Genomic DNA, 13,775 nt, shown 5'->3' on the forward strand with positions numbered 1-13,775 from the left:
AAAAAAAAAAAAAAAAAAAAAAAAAGGAAAGGGGACACCCAAATTCATGATTAACTATTCTCTTAACTGTACAACCTGGACTTTGCTGCTACCCGAGTTCTAAACCCTTACCCGGGGTTGGATGAATGGACAAACGTTATTTACTCATGTTTATATCCATTAAGGCACTGAAATTGTATTTTTCCAAAGGCTTCCCACCTGCCTTTTCATACTATTGTCTTCTAAAATGTCATCCCAGTGATGGTCCTCTTAAAAGGTCCTCTTCAGTCTGAATTCCTTAATCCACATGAAGCTGTCTGAATCTCTTCCTTCCCTAATGCACAGAGCCCTCTCTCACTGAACTTCTCACTATGGCAGAAGGACCTCCTGGGAGAAGTGTCACTGCGCCATCTTGGGAGAGATGGGTTGCTTAGGAACTCACATGGACACCCTGTGAAATGGAAATACATGTCTACTTGCATAGCCGTTCACTAAATACTGAGATCTGAACAGCTAGATGGTTTTAAGCTAGTTACTACAAAAGCACCTCCAAGTCAAATTCAAATGGACCACTCTAAATAGCAAGTCTATTTTAATTCATGCAGTTAATATTAAATCACTGATCAATAATGGGTGTACATTACCCAATACCAGTGGGATGAGGGCTGGAGAGAAGACTTCACTTTGCATTTCACAGATTTAAATATCTGACGACTGTATGATGGCTATATTTGGAGATGAGAGAATGATTGGCCTCGCATGCCCTAGGAATCCATTAGGCAAGTGGAGAACGATATTCCTCCCAGCAGCACATTCATGGAACCCTCAGTATTACACAGCATGAAAGGCTGACTGCATGGAGAAAGGTAAAGGGAAGTTCTTCAATCACTTCTGGCTGCCTCTATTCAGCTACTCACCCCCTGGTCACTATATTTGGGGGCACAAATGCTAAGGAGCAGTCTACAAACTGATCAGCTCCCCGAATACTGCCATCATAACTTTAAACCATCAGTGCCCTCTACAGTCATCCTCTTATCTTCTGCTACTGTCTGGGAAGCCAGGGTGTTCTCAGTGCTAACCACCGTCCGGACCCCTTTGGGTACTGAACCTCTCTCAACTGTACTTTCTTAGTGAGAGAAGTGGCTATATCCACTTCCTACAGGTTGTGAGGCTCAAAACCATTGTGTGTGAGAAACAGCTTATAAACCACAAGATATAGAATTGGTCATTATCTCTACCAGCTTTAACACCAAGAGCCCACACTTCCTTGTGATTATTTTCTGGTTTCACAAGTTCATATCTATGTTCAAGTGTGCTTGTATGTCTTACATAACTTTCTGTTCATAATTTTTCTGCCTCAAATAGGTTTCTGTAAACTCACTATTCCATGACAACAAACCCCCTCTTGTTTCTGCTTACCAAACCAAACCATCCCCATTTGGCCTGCACCTTACTGCTTTCATTTTCCATTCCAATCACTCTCTCTTGTTTAAAGCCAGTGGGGAAGTGCAGGTCCCTAGCGATGACCAAGTACATTCCATAGAGAAGAGTCTCTCCTATACTCTCATCCTCCTCAGACTCTAAAGAACACTGAGTACTGAAGACATTCATCAGTTCACTGTCATGCGACCTATCACCATGTGACCTTGAACAGCTGACTTAATACCAAGTGTCCAAGATAGCACTCGTGAATCAAGTCTGCTCACAATGACACAGGCCCTTGGTCTGACATTAATCCTCTGCCTCTATCTATCCATGACCTGCTTCTCGTTTAACCTCTTGCCTTCCATGACTCCTACTTACAAGTATTTTCCCTGTTTTTCTGTCTGCTCCTTCTGAGCCATTACCATTCCCTCCCTCCTTAGATTTCCACAAAACATATTTAAAAAGGAACATTGGCTGGATGCGATGGCTCACGCCTGTAATCCCAGCACTTTGGGAGGCCGAGGCAGATGGATCACCTGAGTGATCAGGTGTTCGAGTGGATCAGGAGTTCAAGACCAGCCTGGCCAACATGGTGAAACCCTGTCTCTACTAAAAATACAAAAAACCTAACTGGGTGTGGTAGCACATGCCTGTAATCCCAGCTACTCGGGAGGTTGAGGCAGGAGAATCACCTGAACCCAGGAAGCGGAGGTCACAGTGAACCAAGATTGTGCCACTGCACTCCAGTCTGAGTGACAGAACAAGACTCCGTCTCAAAAAAATAAAAATAAAAAGGAACATCCATCCATGGACCTGCTCTGTTTCTGTCAATAATTTGTTGTTTCTGGTCTGCAATACTGAAACAGTTATCATGCAGGTTACCTTCAAAATTTTCATGTCATCCACCCCATATTGAAATTATCAGCAAACTTACTATTTCTCCATTCAAAATACCTCCTGAATTAGCCTTTCCTTCTTCAGTCATCCATCACTCAACTCAAAGTCTTCATCCTCTTAAGTCTAGAGGACTATCAGAGTTTGAATCAATTTTCTCATCTCTATTTTTATTTTCTCCCTCTCTTTTCCTTCCTTTAAAGCCAGTAGGTTCTTAAGCTTTTTGGTCTCAGAATTCACTCATAAAAACTGAGGACTGTAGGCTTATGAGGGTTATGTCTATTGATATTTCTCATGCTAGATATTAAAACTAATAATTTTTAAACTTAGTTCATTTTCAGGTTATAAAACTTCATGTTAACAATATTTTAATTAAAAAACTAATTTTTAACTTATGGGTAAATAGGTAAAAAGCTGTACTTTTGATTTGAAAGATCAGTTAAAAAGAATAGCATTGTTTTTACAATTTTACAAACTTTAATGTCCAATTAAATAGAAGACAGCTGGATCTGCATAACCGCTTCTGCATTCAATCTGTGGGGATCAGTTCTTTTGGTTCAAGCATGTGAAGAACTGCAGCCTCAGACAGATATGTAATTGGGAAAGAGAGGAGTCTTCTTAGTTAATTGTGGATATTCTTCTCTGACACCTAGCCAAAACTTGACAATCAGCAATTCCCCCCCCCCTTTTTTTTTTTGAGACGGGGTCTCGCTATGTTGCCCAGGCTGGTTATGAACTCCTGGGGCTCAAGCAATCCTCCTGCCTCAGCCTCCCCAAGTGCTGGGATCACAGGCATGAGCTACCATGCCCGGCTAACAAACGGCAATTCCTTAAAAGTAAGCTCCACTGTTGACTCAATCTGCATCAATGAATTTTTTTGTACTGTTACAGTAAGATCCAATGGTCTGTTTTATACTTTAAATGGATCTTTTACCCATGCAAGACTGTGTAACATTATACATTGGGTCATTTGGAAAATCATGGTTTTGCAGATTTTGCAAATGTTGACAAATTTTATCACATAATATCAAAACATCACATTACCAGAGATCTCAATTGAAAAGTCTTAGGAAACCATCAAGCTCAATGTGACAGATGTAAAATTTCCCCAAAAAACTAATTTTCATTTGAACTGTCAAGTTTTATCATTGGCAACTAATCCTGCCAGGGTTTTTGTTTTGGGGGCGGCGGGGACAGAGTCTTGCTCCACGGCCCAGGCTGGAGTGCAGTGGCGCAATCTTGGCTCACAGCAACCTCCAACTCCTGGGTTCAAGCAATTCTCCTGCCTTAGTTGGGATTACAGGCACCTGCCACCATGCCCAGTTAGTTTTATATTTTTAGTAGAGACAGGGTTTTACCATGTTGGCCAGGCTGGTCTTGAACTCCTGATCTCATGCGATCTGCCCGCCTCAGCCTCCCAAAGTGTGGTACAGGTGTGAGCCACCGCGCCCGGCCTTTTTTTTTTTTTTTTTTCCTAATTGAAGTGCCAGGCTAATTTCATTCCCTTTGAAGAAAAGGTGTGCCAAATACCTACTTCAGAATAACCATGGTTTGTCAGTCATTCTTTCAAATAAAAGCAATATTCCATTTTAAAAGTAGTGAGTTCAGCTTGCAATTCAATCATACAAGTGCTCTGCCTCGAGACAACCATCAGACTTCAGAGCATGCAGAAGGGCTTTATGCAGACTTCCCACTTCATCACACAGAATATTAAAAAGATGAGTCTCCAAGGGTCAAGATTTAATAACATTACTTTTAGTGCTTTGTCAAGGACATTCTTCAGTGAATTATTATTTGTGATGCCAGCATGTGGCAGTGAAGAACACCAGGACTACTAGTATAGCCAGTGCCTTGACATATACGAAGGTATCAGAAGTTTTATTGACAATTGCTTTGCAGCATCAGTGCAAATGTCAACAAAGGGAAATGTAAATAACTTCTCAATATTATTACAAAAGGGTTTTGTATTGTTATAAAAAGAGTTTTGACATCACAAACCCCTGAAAGTGTCTTGGGGACACCTAGAAGTCCACAGCCTACACTATCAGAACCTCTGAATTAAGTCTACAATTGTGTTAAATAAAAACCACAGCTGCATACATCTCTTATCCTAGTAACTGATCTCCCATCTTTATCTGTTTAATTTCTTGGGGGTAAAAGAGGGCTCTCTATCCTCACCAATTCCATTTCCTTATCACATAACTATAACTTCAACTCACAGACCTTCACAAGTCTCCTGAAACAGCCCTGTTAAGCACATTAATTTTTCTTTTCCCTTTTTCATAGTACACCTTCTCTTTTGATTTTCCTGTAGATCTATGGCCTTGCAAGCACTGTGCCCTGCAAGGGAGAAAGTGGCAATTGTTGTACGAGACACACGGAGGGAAACATCCACGACTACCAGAATACTGTGGTCTTGTGTGGTCTTTTCCTGTCCCTCTTGCTGGTGCTCCTTGCACCTTAGTCCCAGCTCACAAATGAAATGCCAGTTTCTCAGCCCTCTTTTGTCAATGACCTGTTTCCCTAGTGTAACTTGCCTAGTCTCATAGCACTATCTCCAAGAAAATGGCTGACCAGTTTATATCCCGAGCTTTCTTGAGACCCAGTATGATTTTCCAACTGGTGGCTGGACACTTGCCAAGATGTTCCACCACACTTCAAAGTCTACATGCCTGAAACTGAACTCAAACCAAGACAGCCCCTCATCCTTCAGTGGTCTCAAAGGCGTGGAGTTGTTGTCTCTGTCTCTTCCAGTTCCCAGGTCCTTGCAATTCCTCATGAATCTTCCATTCACCACCTCTTCTTTTCTTCACTGAACTTGATCTAATTTGAGACTTTATTCTCTCACTTAACTACTAAAACAACTTTTTAATCATTCTTAACCTTAGTCTCTTTCCAGTCCCACTCCATCCTACTCTGTTGCCATGTACTATAGTCTGTGTCTGTGTCTCATGAATGGGATTTGTGTTCTTATAAATGAGGGAGCTCGTTTGTCCCTTCCACTACATGAGGTTACAGCAAAAAGATATCTATGAAACAGTAAGTAGGTCTTTGCCAGACCCCAAATCTGCAGAGTACCTTGATCTTGGACTTTCCATCCTGCACAAGTCTAAGAAATAAATTACTGTTGTCTATAAACCACACAGTTTATGGTATTCATAGCATAAACTAAGCAGCCTGAACTAAGACAACAGGTAAATCTTAAGGCATAGCTCCAATTAAGTCTTTCCATGCTCAGAATCTCCATCTGCTGGCCAAGCACAGTGGTTCACACCTGTAATCCTGGCACTTTGGGAGGCTGAGGTGGGTGGGTCGCCTGAGGTCAGGAGTTCGAGACCAGTCTGGCCAACATGGCAAAACCCTGTCTCTACTAAAAATACAAAAATTGGCCAGGTGTGGTGGCAGGTGTCTGTAATCCCAGCTACTCGGGAGGCTGAGGCAAAAGAGTCGCTTGAACCCGGGAGGTGGAGGTTGCAGTAAGCCGAGATTGTGCCACTGCACTCCAGTCTGGGCAACAAGAGTGAAGCTCCATCTCAAAAAAAAAACAAAAAACAAAAAACCCCATCTGCTGAACTCCCAACTCATCACAAAGGTTGGATTAGTCATTACTTCCTCCTTTATTACAGTCACTCTTTACACAGGTCTCTAATCCCCTGCCAGACTCTAAGGCTCCATGAAGACAGGACCCATGCTTGATAACCCACCTCAAATAGCATTTAGCATAGTGGTTTTTCACAACACAGAAATTTAATACTTATTCAAGGAAATGCAGAATGAATGGATACTCTACTTGCAAGAATCTCTCTTCTATGCACACATACCAGGTATGCCCCTTTTCTGCACTTCCATCACATAAAACCTCATTCAACTGTTGGCTGAATGTTGCATTGCCATTCTAAGAAGCTGAAAATTAAAGCAGGATCTAGGTTACCTCTTGGGAAAGAAAGGGTTTTAAGAAATAAAACATGACTATGCATTTTCTTCAATCATATTCTTTTTATCACCTTTTTTTTTTTTTTTTTGAGATAGGGTCTCACTGTGTCTCCCAGGCTGCAGCATATTGGTGTGATCATGGCTAACTGCAGCTTCCACCTCCCTGGCTCAAGCAATCCTCCCACCTCAGCATCCTGAGTAGCTGGGACTAGAGAAGCACACCACCATGCCTGGCTAATTTTTTGACTTTTTGTTGATGTGGAGGTCTCACTATGTCGTCCAGGCTAGTATCAAACTCCTAGGCTCAAGCAATCCTCCTGCCTTGGCCTCCCAAAGTGCTGGGATTATAAGCGCGAGCCACCACACCCAGCCTCTTTATTCTTTATACCTCTTTAATCCTCTATATCTGTTTGACCATCTAAAATGGTAATAAAAAATATCAGGTGTCAAAATATTTACTTAAGCATATAACTAAAGACCCCCTCCCTCCCAGAACATAGTTTCACATTGAATTATTCTGCTCTTTCGTATCTGTTAGCTTTATTTGCTAGTCAGACTGCCAGGAAAAAAGTTTCATCACTGACTGACATGAAGATATCATTAAAAAAAAGTTTCATCATATTTTGAGACTGATCTTCACAGAGCAATGACTCATGAGACTAAAAACTTTCTCACCCCTCCTCAAAGCTTGCCCAAGTAGCTAGAGATATATTAATGCAAACCTAAATAAATTATGGTTGCCCCTAAATCAAAGAAATAAAGCGTGGATCCTGTTATAATAATCATCTCTAATTTATCTGAAGGCTTTTTTTCCCTTAAGGCAGATATTGTTTTGTGGGTAAATGAGTTTTCCCCTAAACAATATGTTGATTTAGCAATAGGAAGCTTATTCATTAAGAACTTATTCTGACACACAGCTTATCAGGACCATTTGACAGGAAAATGGGCTTTGTATTTTGTCTGATGATTTTATTATGTCATCCGTTTTTCCTAGAGTAGAAAATGCTGTGTTTCAAATATATTTAAACATACTAAGACAGAATGTTTTTTCCTAAAGATGTTTCCAGGTGACTGCAAACTCCTTCCTGTCCTTCCTTCCTGTCCTTCCTTTTTTAAAGAGACAAGGTCTCACTACGCTGCTCAGGCTGTTCTCAAACTCCCAGTCTCAAGCAATCCTCCCACCTCGGCCCCCTGAATCACTGGAATTACAGGTGTGAGCTACAGTGCCCAGCTTGCAAACTTTAAGAAACAAGTTATTTGCTTACAAAAAAAAATTCATCTTCTTATATCATTGAACCCATACTTCCCAGAAGACTGAAACATGCATCACACATAAATGCAATTACTTATAAATAAGCAAATTCAAAATGTTCTTTGCTTTGTTTTCCTTTGATTTAAAATCCAGAGGGCTAAGAATCAAGAGTTGATGGAGCTACATGACCAAAGCAAAAGTGAGGCAGGAAAGACTATTTCAAGCATTTAGGATTAACTTGATATTTCAGGAGTCCACGGAAATTTCAAAAGCACTTCACAAGGAGCCTTTTCAGTGGAGTCTGTTAGTCTGGTGAATACTGGCATGCTATTATTGACAGCACCCAGAAAAGTGTCTTAGAAATTTAAACAAGAATGTCCAAAGAAAAATACAGATAACAGAAGACCACATTTTAAAGTAAAACTTAAGTGATGATGCTGATATTAAACCCGAAAAATGAGGGTTTACCCATCATGCATCTGCACACACCCGGTTTACACTCAAACTCAATAAGTTTTAGTTGGCTCTGTCGTTTCCTTTGGGTTCGGTGATCTGGATAAAATTTACACTTTGATAAGGCAGACTTAATTAACCCCACTGAAATTTAAGGGACTCCATGTGGATTACAAAACACACCAATCTATACTAATTGTCCTGTTCAACTTTGTTAGGCAGCCACCTCTCCTCATCAACCAAGAGAAGGCTCACCCTGCTGCGGCTTCCACCAACATCATGGCTATCTTCAGGCAAGACCATGCACCCACAGACATCAACCACACCTGCTCCCGAGACACCTAACAAAAGTGAAAACATACCCTGCTTCTTAATTTCAGGCAAAACCCAAATGTCTGGTCCTGTATTTGCAGCCCACAGATCTCATAATTTTGGTCCCCATGGAGACTCAAGATGCCAAATCAGAGAGCTCAGGTCTCAGGAGTGAGCACACATGCAAACTTCAGGCCACTCCAGCAAGACCAATTGCTGCATTTGAAATTTAGCTCAGCCCACAGCCAAGCATAAGAACACTTCCTTTTGCCAAGAAAGGTGGCCAATCCTGCCTTGAGCAAGGGAGAAAAGTTAACAATGGGAACTATTTACAACCTTTCATTGCCTAATAAAAATCCAAATTTTCTCCCCCTATTCCCACACCAGGAGGAGGAGGAGGTCCCAATCCCTGTACAGAACCTCAACGATACTCCCAGCCAGGGAGGAAGAGGTTACATAATAGAGTCTAGGCCAGCCAAAATGCCAGGGGCATAATTGATCAGGGCTACAAAGGCTTTGGTGGGTGGGGAAGAAGGGAAGGGGTAGGTAGCAGGCTTAATCTGAGCCAGGCAGACAGCTTAGACATTTGATGACTGATATTCACTACAGAGAGATAGATTTTACTTTCCTTTCAGGACACCAAGGAGACAGAGAACAGACCACCTGCCCAAGTGAATGCACAATCAAGAGAGGCCTCGTGTACCAGCAGCTGGCTGTCCTAACCAGATCTCACTGTGGAATCTCCACCTTCACCAACATTTGGTGTGTGCAAATCCTCAGCTCAAATCCTCTCCCCTCAACCACACAATGAGTGCCTGGACAGAAAGAAAGAGGGTGGCATTTCTCATGCCAGGGCACCTGCAATAGCACCTCTTGCCTGCCCAGAGTGCCCAGTGCCTGGTCCCATCTCTTCCCCATGTTCCAAACTCCCCTTCCCTTCCCAATTTGCAGCTTTTGCTGATTCTTCCTCACAGCTCATTTTTAGCTGTATTTTTTTTTTTTTTTACCACCACTCCAGTATATTGTCCTTCCATGTTCTACTTATTACCCACTCCCTGCCATACAGCACCAGCAACACAAAAGGCACACACAGGAGTTAGAATATTAAAGGGTATCTCCTACCACCCACAATTAGGCAGAGGAGGGTGCCAGATATGCCAAAGTAAAAATATGGTTGAGTTCTCTTTCCCAAGTTCTCTTTCAGCATTGCTACATAAACTTGTGTCCACACTGAGGATAAAGCAAGCCCCTTTACATACAACAAGATTCCTAGTCCCATGTTTCTGCAGAAAAACAGCGTAGAAATTCAAAACACCCAAATTAAAGGCAAGAGAGATGTGAGTTGAGGACTCCCCAGCAAGGAACAAACAGGTAAATTCTTGAATTGATTTTTTAAAATAAACAACTATGAATACATCTGTTAAATGCTACAAATTTGTAATGTCACACATATTTCCAGGTATAAAATATATATACATATAAAATACTTTAAAAAGATTTCCATCAATTTGGATTTTTTTTTTGCTCCTACTTCAACATCCCCTAAAGAAAAACTTTACATGTTAAAAAAAGAAAGCAGCCTTCAAAAGACACCAAATGCTTTTTTTTAAAGCTAGCAATTACATGCTTTGTCCAATTAAAGTTTCAGCTTTTCAGCCAAAGCCTGTTGTTGAATTTTCTCACACAATAGAATATTAAAAACAAAACAAAATCTTGGAAGCAATCCACTGGGTGATGCTTCCTATCCTCCAAGACCTGGTAAGTCAAAATTCAGAGGAAATAGGACTCAATCCTTAAATAATGCATATGTACCCACTTTTCTATACCAGGTATACAATTTCCAAGAATGTACGTTAGCTAAACAGATCTCTGTAACTGCCGGAGGGGAAAATAGCTCCCAAATACATTCTCAGCAAAGTAGTACAGCAAGGGCACTCAAGTTTCATTCAGAAATGAAGTGTCATTGTATAAAATCTTTGGTGGGGGGGGGAGGAAATCACTGAAAACATGTTCTTACCATGCTCATCAGGCTCTGTTGGCTTGGATACTTCTCTGAATGGCATTATAACTGCATCTCCAGGCACTCTGGGGCTTTCCACATACTTGGGCTTCCTGACGGGACCTGTAGTGGGAAAGATCTGAGTGTGGCTAATGTTTTCCAGATGCAAACAAAGCCTTGGAATGTACAGTGTGTGTCCTTACCAAGACCCAAATATGCCTAGAGGAAGAGCCAGTCCCTTCCCCTCCCTTAAACACACACACACACACACACAAATACACACACACACACGTAATTTCAGTACAGGCGAGGGAACGTCCAGTCTGGCCTGCCAAAGACGAAAAGGGTAAGCTCAGATTTGAGAATGTAAACCCTAACAAAAACAAAAGCTGCTCTCTTGCTGTGAAGTCACTACAGCTGTCTTCGCTGGTCAAGTGGGTGATTCTGACATGTTCAAACCTGGACGGCTTGTGACGAAGGGTTTTATGATTTTCCTCTAACTGGCACAAGGATGGGACAAAGATGATTTGGTTGCTTGGTATCTCTAAAGTCGGGAGGCAAGATTACAAACAGCCGGCCTGTAACAGCAACATGCTCTGCAGGTATCTTATCTAGCTAGTGACGCACAGTAACTGTGCGGGGCACAGCAGCCAGTCAGCTGGTCAGACATAGGAGAGACCGACAGGCTTATCTCCCACCTCCTGTTCCCGCAGTCCCGGCTTATCATCAGAAAATCCAGAATTCTTCGTAAAACTGGATGGAACCCTCACATGCAATGATGCAGCCGTTTTGGAAAACAGTTTGGCAGTTGTTCAGAAGGTTAAGGGCAGAGTTACTACATGGCCCTGCAGTTCTACTCCTACAGGAATATATGTTCACACAAAAACTTGTACCCAAATGCTCATAGTAATGCCATTTGTACTAGCTAAAGGTACGTCAAATGACGACAACAAAATGTGCTTTGCCCACACAATGGAGTATTATTGGGAATAGAAAGGAATGAAGGAATAGTAGAAAGGAATGAAGTATTGATTCATGCTACAACATGGATGAAGCTTGAAAACATTCTGCTAAGTGAAAGAAGCCAGTCACAAAGGATCTACATGATTCCATTCGTATGTCATGCCTAGAATAGCCAAATCTTTCAGAAAGTATAAATGGTTGCCAGGGGCTGGGGGTTATGCAGGCTATGCAGGCCTGTGGGGTAATGGTAAGGGATATGTGACTTCTTTCTAGAGTAAACAAATGTTCTAAAATTAGGTCGTAGGGACGGCTGTACAACTCTATGAATATATTTAAAATGAGTCTACTGTATGCTTTAAATGGGTGAACTGTATGGATGTGAATTATACCTAAACAAAACTGTTTAAAAAAAATTAAAAGGCTAGGCATGGTGGCTCACACGTGTAATTCTTGCACTTAGGCCAACACAGAAGGATCACTTGAGCCCAGGAGTTTGAGACAAGCCTGGGCAACACAGTGAAGACCTTGTCTCTATAAAAAATAAACAAAGTTAGCTGGGCATAGTGATGTGTGCTTGAAGTCCAAGCTACTCAGGAGGCTGAGGTGGGAGGATCACTTGATCCCAGGAGGTAAAGGTTGCAGTGAGCCAAGATCACACCACTGCATTCTAGCCTGGGCAACAGGGTGAAATCATGTCTCAAAATAAAGAAAATACTGCCTTTTTGTTACATTTTAGTCCAAAATCACTCCCTTGATTCTTGTGTTCCTTGGTTGCCTTAAAGTGGCTTTTAGCAAGACCACAGAGATAGGAAACATTTTACATCAGGAGGAGAAGGGGTAGTGGAAGACATGCAGGCAGGAATCTACAACTCTCCCCTCTTCTTAACCCTGGGCCATAGCCCTGACAGTCCCACGGACCCAGTTCCACCACTGCATCATGATGGGGTGATGCAGACAGACCATCCTTCTGTCTCAAATGCCTTCTGCATCTAAGAAATTCTGTTCAAATGATGGTTTACGGTGAGAGATGCTGCCATCTAAAGGCACACTGCAAAAGCATTTATACTACTATAAAAAGAATCTAATTCCTAGCCAGCTACATGGGTATACTACATCTTAAACTAGGCTGTTATCAAATAAGCTAATACTACTTTACAAATAAGAACAGTGTTTCAAACTTTAGGAACCATCCCTTTTAAATGATTCATGTAGTATTTAATCACATGGCAGTCTTCATAATTTAACCCTGTCATAAAGGGAACTTTTACAAAGATTCAAATGGAATGGTTATGGGGGAAGGGAACATATAATTACAATCTAAGTGTGGGATGTAGGCTATTCAACAGTATCCAGACTTTATCTACTATATATATATATGTATATATATATATATATATATCCACATATAAATATGCATAGTGAAAAAGACTTGTGGGGGTTTGGGGGTGGAGCTAAACTACTTGCTGTGTAAGAGACATAAACTAGAAAGAAGGGCCTGAATAGGGCAGATACAAATTGAATCAATTAGCTGGGCATGGTGGCGTTTGCCTGTAGTCCCAGCTACTCAGGAGGCTGAGGTAGGAGGGTCTCGTGAGCCCAGGAGTTGGAGGCTGCAGTAAGCCATGATTGCACCACTGCACTCCAGCCAAGGTGACAGAGCAAGACTCTCTCTCTCAAAGAAAAAAGAAAAGAAAAGAAAAAAAGAAACCAGAACAAAGATAAGAACTCAAAGGCAAGAACCCATATACACTTCTGGTGTGCCACTTACTCCCTAAGGTAAAATAAACTGCTGACATCTTTTCCCTTCATCTGTCCTCGTCCATTTGAAGGACCTGAGGCGGTAAATCTCTCTGTTATTATTGCCTGATGATTTGCCCAACGAGAAGGCATGGCCACTGTTCAACAAGTGCCTGTATTTCTGCTCCCCTTAACTCTTCAGTAACAGCAAATCTAAAGAGATCTATTTCCAGGCTCCAATCTACCTACCCAATAGAGTCTTCAAAAATATTCTCTAATAGTAAGCACTTTCTTAAAATGTGGGCTATTTCATTAATGTATGATGGTTACTGTAAATATCTGGATCCTGGAACCCAGTGTCACCCAGAGCCTTCAGAAAGCATCTACGTGCCTGCCTGCTTAATTGTCTTGGAACGGTTCTATTCAGATCCAATCCCTCACTCATAGAAAGACTCAACCCTGAGGAGCCAGGATGCTCAATGCAAGGACTCGTGAGTTGGGCAGACCTAGGTTCAAATACTGCACCCAGGCCTGGCACAGTGGCTCACACCTGTAATCCCAGCACTTTGGCAGGCCGGGGCGGGCGGACTGCCTCACGAGTTCCAGTAACATAGTGAAACACCATCTCTACTTAAAAAAAACAAAAAATTAGTTGGGCATGGTGGCGTGCGCCTGTAGTCCCAGCTACTTGGGAGGCTGAGGTACGAGAATCGCTTGAACCTGGGAGACAGAGGTTGCAGTGAGCTGAGATCACACCACTGCACTCCAGCCTGGGTGACAGAGTGAGACTCTGTCTCAAACAAAACAAAACAAAACAAAACAAAACAA

The 13,775-nt window shown here is 41.9% G+C and overlaps 1 protein-coding gene across 2 annotated transcripts in view; it reads right to left on the minus strand.

Moving 5' to 3' along the window:
- TANC1 (tetratricopeptide repeat, ankyrin repeat and coiled-coil containing 1) overlaps positions 1–13,775 on the minus strand; it is a 273,934-nt gene that overhangs the window by 87,587 nt on the left and 172,572 nt on the right. For both annotated transcript variants that reach the window (XM_011947131.1, XM_011947130.1), the window contains exon 5: positions 10,266–10,370. In XM_011947131.1, the coding sequence (XP_011802521.1) occupies positions 10,266–10,370 (105 nt within the window). The remainder of the gene's footprint in view (positions 1–10,265; positions 10,371–13,775) is intronic.

The sequence above is a fragment of the Colobus angolensis genome, unplaced genomic scaffold (genome assembly GCF_000951035.1).
Source record: "Colobus angolensis palliatus isolate OR3802 unplaced genomic scaffold, Cang.pa_1.0 Scaffold259, whole genome shotgun sequence".
Classification (NCBI taxonomy): Eukaryota; Metazoa; Chordata; class Mammalia; order Primates; family Cercopithecidae; genus Colobus; species Colobus angolensis.